At 40.8% G+C, this 24,808-nt stretch overlaps 2 protein-coding genes across 2 annotated transcripts; both read right to left on the reverse strand.

Annotated features, from left to right (window-relative positions):
- Positions 1–122: 122 nt before the first annotated feature.
- On the reverse strand, positions 123–10,608 carry LOC114662966 (zinc finger protein 41-like). The gene is made up of 3 exons (XM_028816711.2): positions 9,954–10,608; positions 2,543–5,217; positions 123–922 (listed from the first exon to the last, which is right to left on the reverse strand). The coding sequence occupies exons 1-2, from the start codon at positions 10,558–10,560 to the stop codon at positions 3,971–3,973; spliced, it is 1,854 nt and encodes a 617-aa protein (XP_028672544.1). The 5' UTR covers positions 10,561–10,608; the 3' UTR covers positions 123–922; positions 2,543–3,970.
- Positions 10,609–14,269: 3,661 nt separating this feature from the next.
- LOC114663029 (parvalbumin beta-like) lies at positions 14,270–17,328 on the reverse strand. The gene is made up of 4 exons (XM_028816806.2): positions 17,263–17,328; positions 16,881–17,013; positions 15,406–15,515; positions 14,270–14,467 (listed from the first exon to the last, which is right to left on the reverse strand). The coding sequence occupies exons 1-4, from the start codon at positions 17,321–17,323 to the stop codon at positions 14,442–14,444; spliced, it is 330 nt and encodes a 109-aa protein (XP_028672639.1). The 5' UTR covers positions 17,324–17,328; the 3' UTR covers positions 14,270–14,441.
- Between the last annotated feature and the right edge of the window lie 7,480 nt (positions 17,329–24,808).

The following is a 24,808-nucleotide window of genomic DNA, read 5'->3' on the forward strand; positions in this document are numbered from 1 at the left end:
TTTCGAGTGAATCTCCCTGAATATATATATATATATATATATATATATACCACTGAAGAAGAGTTTCCTTGCTACATCTTCAAGGACATCACCAATCACGGCAATTGACCCTTTAGGTGGTGGGGTTTCCTGCTAGTTCTGGGTTGCATACATTATAAGATAGCACTGCGCATTTGAAAAGGGAAAAATCCATAGGATATGGAAACATCATATAGCTATTGTGGAAAGGTAAAAACAATAGAACATATGCTATTACATTGTTAGAGGTATGATGAGGCCAGAAAAACTTTGGTTGAAAACCTCAAGGAACTAAAAGTGAATCTTATCTTGGAAGATATTTTGCAGAAGAAACCAATGTTATCATTTCCATTATAATTTTTGAAAGACACTAAGTTGAGTGAGAGTACATAATACTGAGAACATTCTGATCCACACTCCATACTACATGGTGGCGGTAATGCACCAAACTATTGTTTGCCAACCATCCTCTAATGAACAACAAGAAGAAAATGAAAAAAGAAGCCTTGAGACAATCCGTGATCCATCATATGAAACGCTGCTATTCTTTCATTGAAGGGAACCACAGATCATCTCTGTTCCACCAGTTAGTCACATACGGCAGTAAGGGATTTATGACTTTCCATCATCCACCTCCCAGGGATGACGGAGTGCTATCAGGACTCGCCGGTGAGACTGTTTCAGTTTAAACATTGAAACAGCCCCATTTGAATTATGCTTTTCTGTCATTTCATCATTTCAGACTTGGCCGGCTTTCATCCATCTCTTTTGTTTTCAACATTTCATGTTGGACTTTGTATGTGTTTATCGTTTTTAATTTATATATGTTTATCATTTTTAATTTATATATGTTTTCGAGTTAAGATAAGGGAGGTCGGGCTGTTTTGGTTCTCTTTCACTATCACTGTATACAGTGGTGTGAAAAACTATTTGCCCCCTTCCTGATTTCTTATTCTTTTGCATGTTTGTCACACAAAATGTTTCTGATCATCAAACACATTTAACCATTAGTCAAATATAACACAAGTAAACACAAAATGCAGTTTTTAAATGATGGTTTTTATTATTTAGGGAGAAAAAAAATCCAAACCTACATGGCCCTGTGTGAAAAAGTAATTGCCCCCTTGTTAAAAAATAACCTAACTGTGGTGTATCACACCTGAGTTCAATTTCCGTAGCCACCCCCAGGCCTGATTACTGCCACACCTGTTTCAATCAAGAAATCACTTAAATAGGAGCTGCCTGACACAGAGAAGTAGACCAAAAGCACCTCAAAAGCTAGACATCATGCCAAGATCCAAAGAAATTCAGGAACAAATGAGAACAGAAGTAATTGAGATCTATCAGTCTGGTAAAGGTTATAAAGCCATTTCTAAAGCTTTGGGACTCCAGCGAACCACAGTGAGAGCCATTATCCACAAATGGCAAAAACATGGAACAGTGGTGAACCTTCCCAGGAGTGGCCGGCTGACCAAAATTACCCCAAGAGCGCAGAGACGACTCATCCGAGAGGTCACAAAAGACCCCAGGACAACGTCTAAAGAACTGCAGGCCTCACTTGCCTCAATTAAGGTCAGTGTTCACGACTCCACCATAAGAAAGAGACTGGGCAAAAACGGCCTGCATGGCAGATTTCCAAGACGCAAACCACTGTTAAGCAAAAAGAACATTAGGGCTCGTCTCAATTTTGCTAAGAAACATCTCAATGATTGCCAAGACTTTTGGGAAAATACCTTGTGGACTGATGAGACAAAAGTTGAACTTTTTGGAAGGCAAATGTCCCGTTACAGCTGGCGTAAAAGGAACACAGCGTTTCAGAAAAAGAACATCATACCAACAGTAAAATATGGTGGTGGTAGTGTGATGGTCTGGGGTTGTTTTGCTGCTTCAGGACCTGGAAGGCTTGCTGTGATAGATGGAACCATGAATTCTACTGTCTACCAAAAAATCCTGAAGGAGAATGTCCGGCCATCTGTTCGTCAACTCAAGCTGAAGCGATCTTGGGTGCTGCAACAGGACAATGACCCAAAACACACCAGCAAATCCACCTCTGAATGGCTGAAGAAAAACAAAATGAAGACTTTGGAGTGGCCTAGTCAAAGTCCTAACCTGAATCCAATTGAGATGCTATGGCATGACCTTAAAAAGGCGGTTCATGCTAGAAAACCCTCAAATAAAGCTGAATTACAACAATTTTGCAAAGATGAGTGGGCCAAAATTCCTCCAGAGCGCTGTAAAAGACTCATTGCAAGTTATCGCAAACGCTTGATTGCAGTTATTGCTGCTAAGGGTGGCCCAACCAGTTATTAGGTTCAGGGGGCAATTACTTTTTCACACAGGGCCATGTAGGTTTGGATTTTTTTTTCTCCCTAAATAATAAAAATCACCATTTACAAACTGCATTTTGTGTTTACTTGTGTTATATTTGACTAATGGTTAAATGTGTTTGATGATCAGAAACATTTTGTGTGACAAACATGCAAAAGAATAAGAAATCAGGAAGGGGGCAAATAGTTTTTCACACCACTGTATATTTGCAATTGCATCAGGATTGGGGAATTTGGGTATATATTGTATTTGTTATATTTCATCCTCTGCCAATATATTCATTTTACACATACTGACCCTTTTATCTTTGACAAATATATTTGTTTTTTCCCCATCGACTTGGAAGCTTAAGTGTAGGGAGGGTAAAGAACTAAACGGTAAGAGCAATTTGCCGGACTTCACTCCAGCAGGTAACTTGCAGCCTTTCCGAGTGTGAGTGTGGTTGTTACAAAAAAACCAAAAACGTTCCAGAGTGCAAATACGCAGCAGTGGGCCTCTGCAGAGGGAACTAAAATAGAGCATGTACGTCATATTCATCACTTTCAAGGTTTAATAAATTTGTCACGTCAACACACATTCTTATAACGGTGAGTTATTATACTCATGAGTCACCATTTAGCTGGTTTGGCTGCATTTCCCTACTTTGTTATCATCATTTGTTAGTTTCTCCAAAATGTTGCGTACGGAGGTAAACATTGTTGCCGTTAATATACCCACGTTCCCCTGTCAAGTTTTCATTTGTATATTATGACATTTCTATGCAGCCCTGTAGGTGTCAAAAAAAAAAAATCGGTTTGAACGAATGATTAATTCGTTTGAACGAATTACGCAACTTGTTCAAACTGATTATTTTTACTTATTTCGCTGACTTTTATTTCAGGAGTATGTAGCCATGTGCCATATTAATTAATTCGAACAGATTATTATTTTTTTTTACAACTGGCAGTCCAGTTCTTATTACAGAGCCTCATATAGTTTTCTTGGCATACAGTTCAGTAAACTGTAAGGCGTATGTCAAAATCAGTGAATCAGAAGAGGAACTAGTTTGAAGACTTCTGCGGTCGAAACGGTTCTTTAGAGGAATCCTGACACAAGTTTCACATGCAGGAGAAGTTATGAGAATGGATTTATGGAATTTTCTCCAAGAATGTGATATTCCAGAGTCAGTCGTGGAAATGCTAATAGAGAAAAGGTATGTTTAAAATCTAGTTGATAATGGCACTAAATTGCGTACGATAAAACTAAAACTATTGGCTGGCTATGCTCTTCCGGTTCTAGTTCACTAAACTGCATACCAGGAAAAATAAATAACTACTGAAACAAGAAGAAAAAATTTTTGAATGAATTGCGTAATTCTTCCATCCATTCATCCATCTATTATCCAACCCGCTATATCCTAACACAGGGTCACGGGGGTCAAATGAATTAATAATTAGTTTGAACATTTTTTTTTGCCCAACACCTATGGGGCTCCATATGTTTCCGTGAAAAGCTGGTCCTGTTTTTGTGCATATGCATGTTTTATAAATCTCCAGTTTTTAGAATTCTTAATCCGCTAAACGAACACGGCTACTGGTGCTCATAGCTGTGAACTCCCCAGTGGTTTCCTCCAGTCCTTGTCCATTTATTCCACTTCTATGTTTTTTTTCCCCCGCATGTGCTTCCTCTGGTGTTGCTTAAGCCTTCCATTTTCAAAGAACACCTTTCCACAGTCGACGCACTGGTAAAGCTTTTCACCCGTGTGAAGTCTCTGGTGACGTCGAAGGGTCTGAACTGCACAAAAAGTCTTCCCACATTCGGCACACTGGCAGGGTTTTTCTCCCGTGTGATTTATCAGATGGGTCTTCAGTTGCGTCGCTCGGATGAAATTCTTCCCACATTCGGTGCATTGGTACGGCTTTTCGCCCGTGTGAATTTTCTGATGGCGTTTAAGGGAGTGAGCTGTGGTGAAAGTCTTTTCGCATTCAAGGCACTGATATGATTTTTCACCCCTCTTCATGGGTTTATACTTCTCACTTTCTGTGAATGCATTCGGCAGCTCATCCGCTTGGTACGGATTTTCTCCAATGTGAGTTTTATGATGTTTCATAAGCAGTCTAACCTGCCCGGAGTTCTTTGCACAGTCAGTTCGTGGGTTCAGTTTTTCTCTTGAGAGTTCGTTAAATGTTTTAGCACAGTTTAAGGTCACCCTGTATTCCGTCCCCTGGTAGGTTTTATCTTCAGTGTTGTTTCTCTGCTGGTTTGCAAGGTGACAGAGTTCCCTGAAAGCCTCTAAACTTTCATCATAGATATGCGATGTGCAGACATTGTGACCCAGTTGCTCCACTTCCCCACTTTCGACTTGGTCAAGTCTCCTCTTTTCTGAATGCTCACCTCTGGATGGTGATTCTGAGTGTGGACTGCCCTGCAAGGCACCCAAATGGACCTCCTTAACCCTATTTAAAGTAATGTCTTGTGACAGACTGGTGTCCAATCTAAACACAGTCTCTGCCCTGCACCTAATGCTGGGAGAGCTTCTGGTTAAAGTGGCTGCAATAAATGGATGGACATTTAGAAGGTACCCATCTTCTTCCAAACACTCCACAGTATGAATGTCCTGATTAACTGGAGAAGAAGAAAGATCCACTTCCAAAGCCTCCTCTTTCACAGTGATTGTTTCAGTGCTGAAGGACACCTGCTCCTGACCACCATTAGAAATCCCAGAACAGTTGGACTGAAGATATTCTTCTTTAATCTGCTCTGATATTCCCTCTTCAGTTTTCAAAATGCTGGCTTTTGTGCTTCTCTGTGCTTTCACACCATCCACTTCCATGACGCCATGGCCAGTTGATGCCATTCCATCTGCTGCTGGCAGAAAAAATTCTGGAGGTCCTGTATAAAAGAATATACGTTTCACAAATCAGAAACAGCTTTAAAGCAAATGGCTTACACCTGAATTAGACCAACACACAAAACCTACTTTGCATGATTTCTACAAATGGTGAGAAACAGTTTAAAGAACAATAATTTGAACATTCTTGGTCCTGTTACCGAATGTATGGTGCAGATGCCACATAGGCTGGATGGACATCCTGGCCAGGAGAGGAGATGGTTCCTTTCCTGTATGGGAGGACCAAAAGGGATGGACAAACAGCTCACTAGGAAAGAAAGAAGCTTTTTATTCCCCCAGCACACTAGATGGCAGCAGACCCAGATGTCTGAAACCAGCAAGGCATGCTGGGAAATGTAGTTTGGCAGTGCACACCTGCTGGAGTCACTGGGGGCCATAAGAGGGCGTTGCAGGGAGACAAGTTCCCTGTTATAATGGACTTCCATGGGACCCGGAAGTGCTTCCATCAGGCAATCACCCTGGCATCCTAAGTACTCCCGGGTCTCATGGAAGTCCATTATAACAGGGAACTTGTCTCCCTGCAACACCCTCTCGTGGCCCCCAGTGACTGCAGCAGGTCTGCACTGCCAAACTACATCTCCCGGCATGCCTTGCTGGTTTCCTAGGGGGCACCAACATCTTGGGCTGCTGCCATTTAGCATTCTGGGGTAATAAAAACCTTCCAGGAACGTCTTTCTTTCCTAATGAGCTGTCCTTCCATCCCTTTTGGTCTTCCCATCCAGGTAAGGAACCATACCCTCTTCCTGGCAGGGATGTCCATCCAGCCCTTGTGGCATCTACAATGGTCATAAAAAAATCACAAAAGTGGTGTCTCCTCTTCATGGATGTGTAACGGTCAAGCTATAAGGAATACATGAATGACATACACTGATCAACCACTACATTTAAACCACCTACCTACAGGGCCGTCTTAACAAATGGCCGCTGGCCGGGGGCCCATGAACTTTCTGATACCGAAGTATGTTTCTGTTTTGCTATGAAAACAGGGGCCCTATTGCACTACTTTGCCCGGGAGCCTCTAATACTGTTAAGACAACCCTACATACCTAATATTGTGTAAGCCTCCGTTGTGCCACCAAAACAGCTCTGAACCATTGAGGCATGGACTTCACAAGACCTAAGGTATCTTCTCATAGAGACTTACACAAGAAGACTCAAAGCTGGAATTGCTGCCAAAGGGGCTTTGACAAAATACTAAATTAAGGGTCTGAACACTTACACGATTAAGAGATTTTAGTCTTTGATTTTATGAAATATGCAAACATTTCTGAAAACATTTATGAGAGTGCAGACAGGGTGGACTGGTCAGAGAAGAGTGGCAGGAGTGATTTGTGATAGAAGAATACCTGCAGGAGTGAAAGGGAAGGTCTGTAAATGGTAGCGAGACCAGCCATGTGTGGTATACCGGGTCCACGGCTTCAAAAGAAAAGGGGCCAGATTTTATATCCATAAAGCCGTGTCACTCTCCATGGGTGTGATTGCACGGCCGTGGGGAGTTAATTGGAGTAGCTGGAGCGAGTCGCACCTGCACAGGTGGGTGCGATCATTCGCAATTGCTTCATTGGCTTCCTGTGGCATGTGATTAAGGCACTGCGCCCACAGAGGTGTGTGTGTGTGTGTGTATGTGTATATATATATATACAGGCCGGCACAAAGGAAAGGGGATGTTGAGAAACCAGGATGGATCGAGAAATCAGGATGGAAGGAGGAAAAAGAGGTTAAAGGACGTGTAAAGACAGATTTGGAAAGAAGATCTGGCCACCTGACGGTTTTGAAGCAGAATGAGCTGGGCCCCCGCGAAGGAGTGTTTGGTTGTGGCGCTTTAGGGGCTAGTCCACCCCACTGAATGTTCAGGTGAGTGGGGTGAGCAAGACAGGTGTCTTCCCAAGGGATCTGAGGAGCGACTACGTGAGCGCGAAGAAAGAAGGGAGGAGAGCCGAACTCAGGCGGTCTGGCCGTGATGTCCTTAAGGCAGCCAAGATGGAGGTTGGCCCGAAAGGAGCTCTTTACTGTTGGGTCTCCGCCGGCTATGCGAGTTATGGGTGAGCCGAGGAGAATGAAAGAAGGAGGTGTGCTAAGATCATGAAGATTGAGACTACATTTTTTTTTATAAAATTCTACAGGGTAGCCATCAGGGCCTGCTGATTTCCCATCTTGAAGTGTCTTTATAGCATCTAGTAATTCTGATAGCGTCAGAGGTTTGTCCAGTTCCTCAGCACTAAAAGTATCTATTTGTGGTATCTGTAACGTATCCAGAAATGCATTAGATTGTGTGTTGTCTTCTTTAAACTCAGTAGAATATAAGGTTTTATAGTAGTCTCTAAATGTGTGTGTTATATTTTTATGGTCAATGATTTCATCTCCATTCGTGTTGGTGATTACTGGGATTGCGTTGCGAACTTCTTGTTTGTGGATTTGTTGAGCTAAAAGCTTATTAGCTTTCTCTCCATGTTCATAGTAATGATGTCTTGATTTATAAATAAGTTGTTCAGTTTCTTTAGTTGTCAAGATGTTGAGTTCTGTATGCAGGGCCTGCCTTTTCCTGTGAAGAGCTTCACTTGGACGCCTGGCTTGTTCTTCATCTATTCTAGTAATTTCACTTCTTAGCTCTGACACTTTCTTGGTTTGAGACTGCATTTTTAACCTTGGATTTTAACGGATTTATTTATTGATTTTTATTCTCACTCTTTTGGATTTTATCGATTTATATATGTACTTAGTTTTTGAACACTGCACTTTGTTTGGACACAACTGTTTGTTTTAATAAAAGCACTTTGGCACTTTTGCACTATCCCCTGGCATCATTAGAGAATTATCCTCATTTGTCAGCTCATCTTGGTGACATTACCGTCGGGTTCAGGGCTCCCGGAAGGACGAGGGGAGCGTGGAGCAAACCTGCATCGTCACATCATGATATGTGGTTTGGAGATGGGGGAACTGACAAAAAAAAAAAAAACAGGAGACAGAGCTGCAAGTGGCAGAGTCGGAGTAATGAGGGCAGACAGGATTAGGAATGAGGATATTAGATGGGCAACACGGGTGCAACAGTTTGGTGAAAGTGGCTAGATTGAGGTGGTTTGGGCACATGCAGAGGAGAGATGAGGGGTACGTTGGGAAACAAATGTTAAGAGTGGAACCGCCAGGCAGACGAAAAGAGGAAGGCCAAAGAAGAGGTTTATGGATGTGATGAGGGAGGACATGAAGGCAGGGGATGTGGCAGAATACGATGTAAAAGACAAAGAAAGATAGAGACGGTTGATCTGCTGTGGTGACCCCTAAATGGGAAGAATAAAGACTTAACACTTAAAAATCATTGTTCTTTAATGGCATCGTATGGTTCTTTATTGGATTGTGTGATTCCTCGATGAAACTTTGCTCGATCCTTCCTGTCCTTCCACGTTGGGAAGAGTTCATCACATATGAAGTACGTTCTTTGTGCTTTGAAAAACTTCCTAATATGTAGAAAAACAAACAGTAATCTTTAATGGATGGTAGGCTACTAATAGATTAAGATAACCTGGAGTTAGCTTGTGTTGTTGTATGCAGTGAGAGTTCTTTTAAAATCAAAGGCAATTGGTACTTCACAAATCGGTTATCTTCTGTTCATGGTATTTACTAAATGCAGCTGGTAACGGATCTAAATAAATAAAAATTCTTTCTGGAACCTTGATGTGCAGGGGACCTTTGGCAACCCAAAATGGTTCTCCTACGGCACAAGAACCACTCTGACACCTTAATTTTTATAGAGTGTGGGTTATTGAGTGTAAATTGATATGCAAAAATGCTAAATGCACCCATTTCATAATAAAGTCTAACGCTATAAAGTATGCAGAAAGTAAAGGGGTCTGGAAACTTACTGAAGCCCCTGTATTTCTGGGTCATCAATACCCTGCACACTTGTGGTTCTTGTTGTTTATTATACTTTTATATATCATAAATTTAAAATGTACTTAATGTTTTCTTGTTTTGTTTCTGTACACTATGTTGTATTGGGTACATTATATTGTCTTTTTTATATATTTTTTATTGAACTTATTAAAAGCATGTAACATTCCATACAATTATGTCAAACTTAAAAAACCGAAATTCAACCAACCCAAACCGATAAGAAAAAGAGGAAGGCCAACAACCAGACAAAATTTTTGAGAGTAGTAAAGGGAGAAAGAAGTCAAGGAGTTATTCACCTCCAATATAAAAGCTTATTCTAAAATGTTATTGATTACATCCTGCCAGGTTTTAATAAAAGGTTAGAACAGATCCTTTAAGCGAGGATTTGATTTTAATACTGTTATTTTCTAACTTGCTTAATCAAGACCTGCTTAATTAAGGGGGGATTGGCAGGAATGGAGCCTATCCCTGCTACATAGAGTGCAAGGCAGGAATAAAGGGTGCCAGTCCATCGCAGGGCAAACAAACACGCTCACACACACAATGGGGCCAATTTAGTGTTGCCCTAACCTTTATGTCTTTGGACAGTGAGAGGAAACCAGAGCAACCCACACACACGGGGAGAACATACAACACTGGTCTCCTTACTGTGAGGCAGCAGTGCTAACCACTGCGCCACCGTGCCACCTACAATAACGTACTATTTTTATAATTTTCTGTATACGTGATTTATACATAGAAACGTCGATTTTATATGGATTTGATCTTCTTTGTGTTAGCAGTCATCTTTGTTATTACCTGCTTAGTTTTCTGCTTATTTCAAACCCACCTTGCTTTGCCATTTCCAGTTCCATTTTCTGGCGGGTTTGAATTGACCCCGCAGCACCGCCGCTGCCCGGTGACGACCTCCTCCAGTCGGCGTAGTCTGCCCGCTTGTACTCGAGGAGCTGATCGGTGGAGTCGCACGACGTGCTTCGCGATAAGCGCTGGTCTGGCAGATCGATCTCGTCTTCAGAATTTCCATCTTCTCCTGTCGCATAAAGCAGGGCACTTCTTTGGCTCGGGTGCGACAATCCCAATACGTTCCCAAACGTGTCCACCTTCTCTTTCAAGTTCTGGTTTTCTTTTTGATACCTGGACACTTGAGATCGGAAATCAGCGTAAATGTTCTTCACTAGGCTTTCAAATTTAGACATCATGATCTCTGCGGCCACCATCACCTCCTGCTCAATTATGAGAGAAACGCAAGAATCAGACGCGTCGCCGGTTAACAAAACCTCACCTGCTTCATTATAGTTCTTTCCATTAAAAGAACGATCTTCCCTTTTCAGGGCCGCAAGTCTGCACAATACCATCCGGGAGGTCGTTTTGGCAGCCCACTCGATGGTGATGGAGAGCTGCTCTTTTATTATGCTGCAGGTTTCCCCCTCGTCCATGACAGTATGATGCACTGATTGAGTGTTGGAGTCGCCTTCTCGTTGCTTCTTTCTTCCGGTTTCCACAGCCTCCGCCTCCCTTGTTGCTGCCAACTACTGGGCTCCTTTTAAAAGTACACTTTTGCTCAAACTTTGAAACAGCAGCCGGGTCCATCTGACAATCGATTGATTTTCTGAAATCCAAAAAAAAATTCTGAAATTATGTCAGCAACGAACTCCACGCATGCGTGAACAAATCCCGGACGGGGCGGAACACACACCATCCCAACGAGTCGCGCTTTTGGACTCCCATCGGTTTTACCGAAGCTGCTTACTGTTTTCTTCTGATCGTGAACACACAAAAACTGCTACCTGAGGCACAATCACTGAAGCCATTTATTCGTGTAGGAAATATTTTAAGCAAGTCTGCAGAAATGCACGCACATTTTCAATTTAGCACTCAATCTGAGATATCAAAACGTAGATTTAGCAAAACATTACGCAGTTCTCTACCTACATTAGAAGGAATTATCCATCCATTATCCAACCCGCTCTATCCTAACTACAGGGTCACGGGGGTCTGCTGGAGCCACTCCCAGCCAACACAGGGCGCAAGGCAGGAAACAAAACCCGGGCAGGACGCCAGCCCACCGCAGGGCGTAGACGGAATTACCAAAGCTGAAATCTCCTTGGTTTTAATTTGGTTGAACACTGCCATTCAAAAAGACACACACATTGGCCAATTGTGTCTACGCGCCTGTGGTGTAGCGGGTCCACAGCTCATGTAAAAAGGGCCAGTTTTAAATACATAATAACTCGCGGCTTAGAAAGGGGGGGGCGTGGTAAGTGTGGCGGATCAGTTCCCGGGGTGATTCGTTAATGCGAGCGATTCTCACTTAAGTGCACAGGTAAGTAGTCGTCCGCATCCGTAATTGGTCCCGGGAGATTCCCCGTAATATATAAAAGCGCGAGGAGGCTAGTAAGGGAAGGAGAAAAAAAGAAAGAAAGAAACGGAGGGTTGCGGGGGGAGAGAGAGAGAGAGAGAGAGAGAGAGAGAGAGAGAGAGAGAGAGAGCGCGAGAGAGAGAGAGAGAGAGCGAGAGAGAGAGAGAGAGAGAGAGAGAGAGCGAGAGAGAGAGAGAGAGAGAGAGCGAGAGCGAGAGCGAGCGCGCTCAGGCAGGCAAACACACACACACACACACACACGGGGCAGTTGGTAATGGTCGTTCCCACTGAGCATTCTGAGGACCGGGAGTGACCAGCAGAAGGGCGGCTCGCCGCAGAAGACAGCGGGAGTCGGGGGGCTTGGAAGGAGAAGCCCCAGTGTGAGCGTCCTAGTCGCTGTGGAAGCCAAGTCTCGGTCCGGATAGTGCGGATCCGAAGCCAGAGATCGGGAAGCCTCCGGACCAGTAGAGTGAAGTTACAGTGAATCCATCCATCCATCCATTTTCCAACCCGCTGAATCCGAACACAGGGTCACGGGGGTCTGCTGGAGCCAATCCCAGCCAACACAGGGCATAAGGCAGGAACCAATCCTGGGCAGGGTGCCAACCCACCGCAGAGTTACAGTGAATCCCCTGTTGCGAAGCCTGATGGGAGAAACAGGGGAGCCGCCAGGTAAAAAGAAGGCACCGGGCTTTGTGTTTTTTAAAGGACTGCTTCCAGCAGTTGTGTTATCCTCGTTTTTAAAGAGGTTTTTTTTTTTTTTTCTAATGGATTTTAACCTCCACTTCACAAATGTTTTATTGGATTATTTATTTTTTGAAGATTTAAGGATTTGATAGACACTGCACTTATTTATTTGGAGACTTTGTTTTTCTTTTAATAAAAGCTCTTGGCACTTTTTCACACCATCCCCTTGCTCCATTTGTTGTGCCTTACTGCCGAGCTCATCGGTGACATTACCGACGGTGGTGTCGGGTTCAAGGGCTTCCAAAAGCAAGAAGGGAGCATGGAGCAGACCCCGCATCGTCACAGCTCCCCCTTCAGGATGTTAACACTCGAGGCAAGGACATTGAGGTGGTGCAGACTTACAAATATTGTGGGTGTCCGCTTTGATGACAGACTGGACTGATCCGTGAACAGAGATGTCCTCTAAGGGGTACAACATGCTTTTTTCCCCCTCAGAAGATTTGAATCATTCAATATGCTACATTTAGCGAAATTCTATCTCACAGTTGTTGCCAGTGTCCTCTTTGTTTGTGCCGTTTTAGTGTGACAAGAGGCTGGAACTGGTGAAAAAGGCTGGCTCAGTGCTGAACAGGACTGTGGACTGACAGGGTATTGTGATAGAAAGGTCTATGGGGAAGGAGATACAGGCCATCCTTGACAATAGTAGTCACCATCTCCAGGGTCAAGAGGACTAAACGGAGCAGCTGCGCTATACATCAGAACGCATTTAGACCAGCGTTTCTCAACCTTTAAGTATTTGCGACCCGAGTTTTCGTAAGTTTTAATCGCGCCCCCCCTAACGTTTTTTTGAAAGAAGCCCACTAATACCAATTTGTTCTTTTTTTAATTAATGATATATCATAGATGCATATTTTATTATACCTATTTAACTCTTATTGAGATTTTATCTATTTTTATAGTATCGGAATGTAGTTTAAGTTAATTTGTTTTTGTTTCAATAGATATATTTTTCATATTTTCGATTTTTTTCATATCTTCGAGCCCCCCTTTTGGTTACTTTGCACCCCCTTAGGGGGGCCCGCCCATAACCACTGCTTTACAAGATCATTTGTTCACACTGTCGTGAGATTTTATAAAGCTGTTATCAATACAAGTGATTCACGACCTTGTGTATAAACGGTGCATTTGTACTTTTGTCCGTACGCTGCATGTTTTAGTGTGAATTGTACGCGCGGCGTTATGGGGTCCCTGGTGATTTCAAATTTCACCCATTTCACATTTACGGAAGGCTCTGTGCTTCTCGGAACACTCAATGTTTTATTCCCTTTCCTTAATCTCTGTCTCACAATTTGATCACAGAGGTCTACAGAGGGCTTGGTATCTGTCCCGATATGCGGTGTGAATTGTGGGACCTTCTGTACACAGGTGTTGCTTTCTAAACAACATCCAATCAATTCAGCTTGCCACAGCTTCACTCCTATCAAGTTCTAAAAACATCTCAATGAGAATTAAAACAAACAGGATGGACCCGAGCACAATTTAGACTGCCATAGTAAAGGGCATACTTATAGGAATGGTTTTGGATTTTTAATAAATTTGCAAAGCTTTCTGCAAAACATGTTTTTACTTTGCCATTATGGGTTATTGAGTGAAGATTGATGGGAAAAATGACCAATTTAGCAATTTAAATAGTCTACAGCACAATAAAATCTATCTATCTATCTATCTATCTATCTATCTATCTATCTATCTATCTATCTATCTATCTATCTATCTATCTATCTATCTATCTATCTATCTATCTAAAATGTGCAGGAAGAGCAAAGTTCTGAGCCCATTGTACTGGCACTCTACAGTATATGTAGAACACTGGCGAAAACAGAAAACTTTTGTTCAAGACTTAAGAGTTCAGAGCTTCTTGAATTTTAAGAACATTAAATTTGCATGTGATTGGTGGTCCTCAGTCATGTTTTTGCAGTGCATGAATTCGGCCTTGCTGTCTGTGAAATTATTTTGCTGCTAACTTGCACACAGATACATCCCAACCTCACCATAAAATTCAAGTCGGTCTTCTACTTAATGAAACACTCAAAAAAACGTGACTTCCAAACATTTATTCACTTTCACATTTGTTGAACTGCCTTTACCACAAAGTGTTGGACAACCAAGACAAATGTAAGCTTCCAATACTAACAGCGGAGACTGCAAAAGGCAAACGCAAATCACATCCTTGAAAGTCAGTCAGGGAAGCGGGGCTTCTTCGTCTAGAATTTATCCTTTAACAAGGGCCACAAATTCTGAAAAATAAAGAACAAGCAAACTTTAAAACAAAGAACATAATCCAAGTACGTAACAAGAAGCTTTAATAGTGGAAAGGATTATTAACATGCCTGTGATAAATCAGTTATTTTACTATATGAATGTTATGTTGAAGTGTCAAAACGTGTTGTCGCTTCTACTGAAGGTAGGTTTCCCTTTAGGCAGACACATGCGCCATTATCACAAATAAGTCTCAAAGGTGCCCCCTGCCGTTCAACTTGAATAAAATTCACCATCCGTCCATTGCAAAGAATATTCATTTCCTCACCACGCAGACTTAACATTTGGTCTTCTTGGGCTGTAGGGGAACATCTAATGGAATTCAACCGCTTGTTAGCCAGATAGACGGGATTATTAACTCGGACGTGGAGTGACTTAACGGTTCTGCAAAGATTACACTGGGTTGTGTGGTTAAAAGTTGAATCTTTTTGCTTGACAAAGAAACTTCTGCGAATCTCAATTTATTTGGCATATAAAATTAGTTGTTTGGGCTTTGAGAATGTTCCTGATTTGTGGCCAAAGCTTAAAACGTTATGTATATTTATTTAGCTAGCTAGCAGGATACAACAGAACGAGAAACTCCAAATGCATATCCGAATACACACAACAGAAGTTCTTTAAAAATCAGAAGCCCGTTGGTATTGCACAGATTATTATCTATTTATGGATATATTTATAAAACCTATTAGGGTTCAAAACAATAAAGGTTCTTTCTAGAACCTTCACCTGTATTATTCTTTTAGGAACCAAAATGATTCTCCAGGACATCGCTCTGAAGAGCCTTGACATTTTTATTTTTGTTTGCGTGTATTAAGACACTGCTTCTCAAGTTATTCTGTCAAAGTTTATGGCATGCATCTGTTAAGGATCATAATTACCATTTAAATCAAACTGGTAATACATTAACGTTACGTACCTTCACAGCCGATTTTGCCGTCACCATCCTTATCGATTGCGGCCAGCAGAGCCTTGTTCTCCTTTTCGGTCAGAACGCGAGCTCCAGCTTCAAAGTTTTGCAGGAAAAACCTTTGGAAAAAGATAAAAATTCTGTTTATGGTTTAAAATACTCCTTTAGCAGACCAAGTGACTAACTATCCCGTCTTTCTTCCGTTTAACGGAGCCCGTTTTATTCAGTTTCAGGACCATGGAGAGCCGCTCGCGTCTAATTAAAGGGGAATAACCGACTGTGGCCAAATCGTTTTTGAAGCACTGGCTTTGTAATGCCACCTTACTGGGACCAGTGACCCCTTGCACAGCTATTGCTTGGGAAAGAATCGTTTCGTTTTGGGAAGAGTTCTTTGTACATGAAATTGGGCCATTGAGCTCTGACGAGGTTTCTAGTTTGTGGACAAAACAGGAATCTTCAAAACGTAGGCTACCTAGCAAAGCACTAACAGGTCAAGAAATCACACGAAAGGATGCACAACTAGATCACACCAGAGGCCCCTTGTAAAATTAAGCTTTTTGGAAATATGTAAAAACTTAATAAAAAAAAAATGAACATACTGGCAATCACACTTTGATCGAGAAAGTGTCTGAGATATACTCTTACAAATATCACTTCTTTAATGGCACTATATGGTTCTTTACTGGGTTGTGTGATTCCTCGGAGCCATTCCTTGACCAAGCACACAGAAGTGTTCTTTGCATATGACGTTGGTTCTTTGTGTTTGGAAAAAAACCTCCACTATGTAGAAGAAAAAAAAAATCTTTTAATATATGGTAGGCTGCCAGAACACTAACAGATCAAGAATACCTGAATTTAGCCTGTGCTACTGTAAACCATTTATTTATGGTTGGAGCCTGTAACGGATCAAAATAAAGGTTCTTTCTGGAACCTTCACACGGAGGGGGCGTTTCGATACAAAAAATGCTTCCCTTGTATGGCATCACTCTGAAGAACCAGTGTAGCACCTTTAATTTCCAAGAGTTTTAGATATTAATGAAGCCCAGATTAGGGGATGGAATTCATCTCTAAAAGGAAAACGAACGAGGGTTCCAGTTTTCTGAATGTTTATTAAGAATTGAGTAAAAAAAATCACAATAATTTGATTTATGTACTTAAAAAAGCTTTATTTCAAGGTTATAGTTTTCTTAAGTAAATCTTGTATTTATTTCTGTAGACTAATATTATCCATTATATTTATTTCATTAGACTAATATTATCAATTTTATTTCTTTGACATCTTGTGCTACATCCTCTGTATGAAAATCTGCTAAAGAAATAAAAGGTGTTGTTTTTATTAGTATCGACTTTAAATGTACATTTATAGGATTTTTTTGCCCCCAACCTTACTCAGGATAAGCCGGGTTTGAAAACGGATGGATGTGTTGGTTTGGAAGGGCGGCCCCTGTACTTCCTCTCCCCTCCCATTCCCACGCACTCCTTACTTCAGTTCCGCCTCCTCGATGAAGCCGCTCTTGTCCTGATCCAGAATTGCGAAAATTTTCTTCAGGTCATCAGGTGATTTGTCAGTCATACCAATCTTCGAGAAGAAAGCCTTGTGATCAAAAGAGTCGGGCGCTGAAAAGGAAAAAAAAAAAGGAAATTCATTTTCACATATTACTGCATGTCACGTCTGTCATGAAGAACCCGAGCCTCCCTTAGTTGTATAAACTCCGGGAGGTGTGCCGGTCATCCGACAAACGGCACGGTCCACTCACACCTTCACAATGTGACCACACAAACTAATTACAATGTCTTTGTGCCAGAAAATAAAAACGGCATTTCAGGTCCTTTATCAAAATTTAGAAACTTGTTTAAGGAACAAACCTTGGAACGCCTGGACTGCTGCCTTAATGTCATCATCTTTAAGAATTCCAGCGAAAGCCATTTTTATCTAAAGGTACAGAAAAATAGTGGAATTAGTGCACACGATAACTTGCTGCTACTATACACGATATATAATTCTTTAATTTTCTCTATTTTTAATAGATGATTATTTCACACAATACGCTAAATACTTTTATAATATTTGGCTTTAAAAAAGCCAAAGTAAGAATTTTTTATCTTAAAGTTAAAAAATGGTACGATGAGTTTACATAATACACTTTTTCCGTCTGCTCTCGTTAGGGGTTACCACAGTGGATCATCTTTTGTATTGTCCGCATATTGATTTGGCAAAGTTTTACACCGAATGCCCTTCCTGACGTAACCCTCCTCATTTATCCGGGCTTATATGTAATAATATTATTTATATATATATATATATATATATATATATATATATATATATATATATATATATATATATATATATATATATATAATCCAAATATTTTAATGTAAAATTACAAGAATGGTACAATGAATGAACCTAATAAATACACGAAATATATAATTCTTTAATTTATTTAATATCACTCTGTAAACATTTCAGAAGACTTACCTAAAAGTACAAAAACGGCACAACGAGTTTACATAAATACAGATCTTGAGCATCACCCTCTTTAAAATTCCAGGGGAAGCCATTATTATCCCATGTAAAAAAACGGTACAACGAGCTTGCAATGCTAAAAAGTCTAGTGAAAACCGTTTTATCTCAAAGTTTAAAAAAATAAAAATAAACACAATACAGTGAGTTTACGTAATACAATAGAATTCTTTGCTGTCCTCCTTTTATAAATTCTAGCGAAAGCCATTTAAAATATTTTAGATAGATAGATAGATAGATAGATAGATAGATAGATAGATAGATAGATAGATAGATAGATAGATAGATAGATAGATTATTAATCCCAAGGGGAAATTCACAATAACGTAATGACACAAATAATGACTTTATATAGATATACGACATATAATCCTTTAATGTCGTATTTAAGAAGTCCAGCGAAAATCATCTTTAAATACCAATGTTACGATGTTATAATAACTTCCTACCAATTTCCGAAATGTAAAACTCCATTTATGGTAAAATGACAAGAGACCCGGAATTGTACAATAGTAAAGGAACTTTCGGTCCAATTTGTAGACTTTCGTTCTCCCTTCTCCTCTCTTTGCCCCGCACACGTCGACTTACTTACTGGAATGAACAAAAAAACGTCACAGCCTCTCGAAAGCTCCAAACAGTACGCGAAGGCGGCAGAATGGCCAAGCCTGGCATCTGCCAAGTATCCAGATGGCGGTGGAGTCCTCTGCCATTGCGCTTCCAAATCGGTCTACAGCTCCTGCGATACAGACAAGGGTCATTACGACAATACAACGCCAATTTTTGGCACCATAGACACATTTAGCTTATAATTATGAGCCTTTCGTTTGTGCAAGGCACTATCCCATGATTCCTTAAAGCCATGCAAATTAGACCTGTGTCCTTTTTTAATTGCAAAATGTGGTACTGACTTCACGATTGCGATTTTTTAAATCTTTACCAAAAACTAGCCAGGGGATGATCTTTGGTAAGCAAACTGGTGGAATGTCTTGATGTTGTTTGTGTTTAAAACAGTCAGACATTTCATTTTGCGTATAAGTTTTTGCCCTGTGCCCAGTGCCACCTCCGCAGATTCTGACTCAGCACAATCCATTAATGGCCAACGAGGGATCAGAAAATGGATGGCTGCGCGGACAGGATGAGTTTCAACGTTTTGATCAAAACTTTAATGCTGTTAACTGCTTTACAGGAGAGTGCAAAAGACGGTGTATAAACATGTAAACGTGACAGGCGTGGGAATTTAATAGATGAGTCCATCTGTCAGAACTGTGAATATTAAAATAAATAAGACCAGTTCATTTAAATAAAACAATCATAATTGTGTAATAAAAAAGATTATATATTGCTGTAGATATATACAATTTTTACACACAATGCAACACATACAATCCATATATGCACAGCATATCTGCATATTTACATAAAGCACGGAGTTGCTGTGCTCTATTTTATTGAAAGTTCTTTTGTGTATAACTTTAGCCATATTGTGTTTATACAGTTATTGTACCTTATAGATAGTAGAGTGTTAATGTAAAAATAAATACATTTGTAAACTAAAACAGCAGTAAGAGTACCAACTGTAGAATGTCTGCTGAGCTGAACTCTTTAACATAAGTCCTTAATTGATTTTTTTAGATCAGTTTGGTGACTGTGGGGGTCTTGTTATCAGTACATGTGGCTACTATCTTCAAATAATAGGTAAATTTGAAAATTTAACAATAGAACATTTATTTTACATGTATCGCTTAATCTGTTTAGCTTTAACTATCTGTAAACTTGAACAGAGAAACAATCCTAGATGGCTAGAGGCTCCCTTACTAAACCATTTCTCTCTCATTGTTCTGTATTCCTGCTTTCAAAAATACTTGACAATGAGAGATTGACCATTTTTATATTATCAGATTGGAGGTCCTGTATTTTTAAAGCATGAGAACTGTGTTGGGTCTTTTCATCTGATCTGTTATACAAATTGGGAAAGTAAGAATTATAAAATGTCAGCTGCTACTGACAGTGGTATCACTGCTTTTTCATTACAAGAAGTCAACTAGCTATTAGACAGAGAAAATCAATCAGCTACAAGTCTTTTCACCAAGCCAAGGATAGACTACTGTATTATTTCTTAGAAAAAAGGAAAAAATGATGTCAAGTATTTGTGAAAACAGATACACAAGAAGACAAACTGAGCAATTAAAAAATGTGCAGGTATAAGTTAGGTGCACATTAAGAGAGAGGCATAGACACAAGATGGTGCTTACCCTACTATCCATCCATCCATTTTCCAACCCGCTGAATCCGAACACAGGGTCACGGGGGTCTGCTGGAGCCAATCCCAGCCAACACAGGGCACAAGGCAGGAACCAATCCCAGGCAGGGTGCCAACCCACCGCAGAACACACACTCACACCAAGCACACACTAGGGCCAATTTAGAATCGCCAATCCACCTAACCTGCATGTCTTTGGACTGTGGGAGGAAACCGGAGCGCCCGGAGGAAACCCACGCAGACACGGGGAGAACATGCAAACTCCACGCAGGGAGGACCCAGGAAGCGAACCCAGGTCTCCTAACTGCAAGGCAGCAGCGCTACCCACTGCGCCACCATGCCGCCGCTTACCCTACTAATGCATAATAAAATACTCAATTTTTGTCTTTCTTCCATAATTATAATAATATAATATAATTATATAATGTTCAGTATATAATTGTATAATAATTATAATTATGGAAATAAATAGCGTAGCTGGACAAGCTTTTCTCCTGCCTGGAGAAAAGTTTTTATCAGACTTGTCCTGTCAGAGGATACGTTTCTTTCTTTTAATTAAGATGTTTGAATTCTACCATAAATGTCTGCACTTACATTTCTCAGTTTATTCTTAGCTCCTCAAATATGGCTTTGCTTTTTATTCCAAGATTAAACATAAAAACTGGTGAGGAAGCTTTCTGTACTCATGCAACAACAATCTGGAATCTATCTATCTATACATACAGTCATATGAAAAAGTTTAGGAACCCCTCTCAGCCTGCATAATAATTGACTCTCCTTTCAACAATAAAGATAACAGTGGTATGTCTTTCATTTCCTAGGAACATCTGAGTACTGCGGTGTTTTCCGAACAAAGATTTTTAGTGAAGCAGTATTTAGTTGTATGAAATGAAATCAAATGTGAAAAACTGGCTGTGCACAAATGTTGGTCCCCTTGTCATTTTGCTGATTCGAATGCCTGTCACTGCTCAATGCTGATTACTTGTAACACCAAATTGTTTGGATGAGCTCATTAAGCCTTGAACTTCATAGACAGGTGTGTCCAATCATGAGATATAAAGGTATTTAAGGTGGTCAATTGCAAGTTGTGCTTCCTTCCCTTTGACTCTCCACTGATGAGTGACAGCATGGGATCCTCAAAGCAACTCTCAAAAGATCTGAAAACAAAGATTGTTCAGTCTCCTGGTTTAGGGGAAGGCTACAAAAAGCTATCTCAGAGGATTAAACTGTCAGTTTCAACTGTAAGGAATGGAATCAGGAAATGGAAGGCCACAGGCACAGTTACTGTTAAACCCAGCAGGGCTGGCAGGCCAAGAAAAATACAGGAGGGGCATATGAGCAGGATTGTGAGAATGGTTACAGACAACCCACAGATCACCTCCAAAGACCTGCAAGAACATCTTGCTGCAGATGGTGTACAGTAATCCCTCACTATATCGCGCTTCGCCTTTCGTGGCTTCACTCCATCGCGGATTTTATATGTAAGCATATTTAAATATATATCACGGATTTTTTGCTGGTTCGCGGATTTCTGCCGACAATGGGTCTTTTAATTTCTGGTACATGCTTCCTCAGTTGGTTTGCCCAGTTGATTTCATACAAGGGATGCTATTGGCAGATGGCTGAGAAGCTACCCAACTTACTTTTCTCTGTCTCTCTTGCGCTGACTTTTTCTGATCCTGACGTAGGGGGATTGAGCAGGGGGTCTGTTCGCACACCTAGACGATAAGGACGCTCGTCTAAAAATGCTGAAAGATTATCTTCACGTTGCTATCTTTTGTGCAGCTGCACGGTGCTTCGCATACTTAAAAGCTCGAAGGGCACGTATTGATTTTTGATTGAAAAACAATCTCTCTCTCTCTCTCTCTCTCCCTGCTCCTGACGGAGGGGGGTGTGAGCTGCCGCCTTCAACAGCTTTGTGCCGCGGTGCTTCGCATACTTAAAAGACAAACAGCCCTATTGATTTGTTTGCTTTCCTCTGTCTTTCTGACAGACTCTGCTCCTGATGCGCACTCCTTTGAAGAGGAAGATATGTTTGCATTCTTTTAATTGTGAGACGGAACTGTCATCTCTGTCTTGTCATGGAGCACAGTTTAAACTTTTGAAAAAGAGACAAATGTTTGTTTGCAGTGTTTGAATAACGTTCCTGTCTCTCTACAACCTCCTGTGTTTCTGCGCAAATCTGTGCCCCAAGCATGACAATATAAAAATAACCATATAAACATATGGTTTCTACTTCGCGGATTTTCTTATTTCGCGGGTGGCTCTGGAACGCAACCCCTGCAATGGAGGAGGGATTATTGTATCTGTACATCGCTCTACAACTCAGCGCAATTTGCACAAAGAACATCTGTATGGCAGGGTGATGAGAAAGAAGCCCTTTCTGCACTCACGCCACAAACAGAGTCGCTTGTTGTATGCCAATGCTCATTTAGACAAGCCAGATTCATTTTGGAACAAAGTGCTTTGGACTGATGAGACAAAAATTGAGTTATTTGGTCATAACAATAAACGTTTTGCATGGCGGAAGAAGAACTCTGCATTCCAAAAAAACACCTGCTACCTACTGTCAGATTTGGTGGAGGTTCCATCATGTTGTGGGGCTGTGTGGCTAGTTCAGGGACTGGGGCCCTTAATAAAGTCGAGGGTCACATGAATTCAAACCAATATCAACAAATTCTTCAGGATAATGTTCAAGCATCAGTCACATAGTTGAAGTTATGCAGGGGTTGGATATTCCAACAAGACAATGACCCAAAACACAGTTCGAAATCTACAAAGGCATTCATGCAGAGGGAGAAGTATAACGTTCTGGAATGGCTGTCATAGTCCCCTGACTTGAATATCATCGAAAATCTATGGGATGATTTGAAGCAGACTGTCCATCAAATTGAACTGAACTGGAGAGATTTTGTATGAAGAATGGTCAGAAATACCTCCATCCAGAATCCAGACACTCATCAAAGGCAATAGGAGGACAGCGTCTAGAGGCTGTTAGATTAGCAAAAGGAGGCTCAACTAAGTATTGATGTCATATCTCTGATGGGGTGCCCAAATTTATGCACCTGTCTAATTTTGTTATGATGCATATTGCATATTTTCTGTTAATCCAATGAACTTAATGTCACTGCTGAAATCCTACTGTTTCCATAAGGCATGTCGTATATTAAAAGGAAGTTACTACTTTGAAAGCTCAACCAATGAGAAACAAATATCCAAAGAATTAAGAGGGGTTCCCAGACTTTTTTATATGACTGTATATATTAAAGCCAAATACCACTGACTCACTCATCACGAAATCTCCCGAACCATGAGGACTTGGGACTTGAAATTTGGAATGTAGGGTTACCCTTGGCCCATAGGTGCTCGTTAAGAAACGGTTTTAAAAATTTCGTGGTCCAAGCACGTTCTGTCTATATGTCTGTCCCCTTTTCACAAGAGAATTGCTTAATGGGTTTAGATCTGGTTGTTTTCTATATTTTGCTTGAACTTTCCGTTGATTTTGTGACTTCTCTCATCACGCTAAGTACCTTAATTCGCTTGCAGTATCGATGTATTTATGCAAATCCGAGAGAGTGGCTGTGGGCGGGGCCTTCCTCAATCACACGCCAGCCTCCGTTCGAGTCGCTGTACCTCTCGCCACGTGTTGGAGTGCACCTTGCCTCCACTTAGCTAGTGATACCTGTTTCTTCAACAGACATCATCATCTACAGATTGTTAAGGAGTAACGTTTGACTTTTTGAGAGAGAGAGATCAGAGCTCCTTGTGTTTTAGAGGGTACCTGCTGATTGCCAGAGATATCACGGCCATGTGCTTTTCTCCCCACTTGGGGAACGCTTTCCCGTCAGAGCTGAACATGATCAGATACAGTGCCAACGTCTATTGATTTTTAAAGTTTGTCCTGTTTCATTACTATGTGGGCGAAGCCACGGGGTACAGCTAGTAGATTATAGATGGCACTGCACAGAGTTTGTAAGATTTGCACTCTGTAATAACCACTGCTGCTTTTTCTGTTTTCTTTTTCCATCTTATTGCAGTGGTGCCTTGTGTCTCTGCCAACTGTTAAGTCAACTCCAACTGCCTATGATGCTGAGAAGAAGACAAGTTCACAAGATCATCCCGGAATGGAATTGTGATTGGACTGAGACGGACACATTTATGTTTGCTGGGATATGCAGAGGAGGCAGAGCGGGCTTCGGCCTGGGACCCCCAGAGGTTTATTATCTCCTGCATCCTTGAAGGCGGCAGGTTTCAAACTTCTTCCTGGCCATTTGATTATGTGATCTATTTATTAAAAACAAGAAGGACCTCTTCATGTGCTTCTTATTTACTTTTAAAACACCTTCAATTTTCTTTTTAACTATTTTTGGAGAGCAATTTGAGATAAAGAAATATTATTTCTGAACAAATGTTAAGGGACTGATTAGAAAAAAAATCAATATAAATATAGCAAGTTTGTTAATAGTGTATTGATGGATAATAACTCTTGAGTCTGAACGTATCTATTTGAAACCAAAACTTAATTGTTCATAAAGCTGAAGTACCATCATCCCATTTTTTGACAAATCTAATAATTCATTTCAAAACTTAAGATAATAAAGCAAAAGTCTGTACATATCCTTTTT

This window comes from Erpetoichthys calabaricus, chromosome 12 (assembly GCF_900747795.2).
Source record: "Erpetoichthys calabaricus chromosome 12, fErpCal1.3, whole genome shotgun sequence".
NCBI classification, from domain to species: Eukaryota; Metazoa; Chordata; class Cladistia; order Polypteriformes; family Polypteridae; genus Erpetoichthys; species Erpetoichthys calabaricus.

Excerpts from the sequence above, each read along its gene's own strand:
- LOC114662966 (XM_028816711.2), bottom strand. The coding sequence starts at position 10,560 with ATGGACGAGGGGGAAACCTGCAGCATAATAAAAGAGCAGCTCTCCATC. Across the intron at positions 5,218-9,953 it reads ACTGGAAATGGCAAAGCAAG|GACCTCCAGAATTTTTTCTG; the intron begins GTGGGTTTGAAA and ends TCTTTTATACAG.
- LOC114663029 (XM_028816806.2), bottom strand. The coding sequence starts at position 17,323 with ATGGCTTTCGCTGGAATTCTTAAAGATGATGACATTAAGGCAGCAGTC. Across the intron at positions 17,014-17,262 it reads AGCAGTCCAGGCGTTCCAAG|CGCCCGACTCTTTTGATCAC; the intron begins GTTTGTTCCTTA and ends TTTCCTTTTCAG. Across the intron at positions 14,468-15,405 it reads CGGCAAAATCGGCTGTGAAG|AATTTGTGGCCCTTGTTAAA; the intron begins GTACGTAACGTT and ends TTTATTTTTCAG.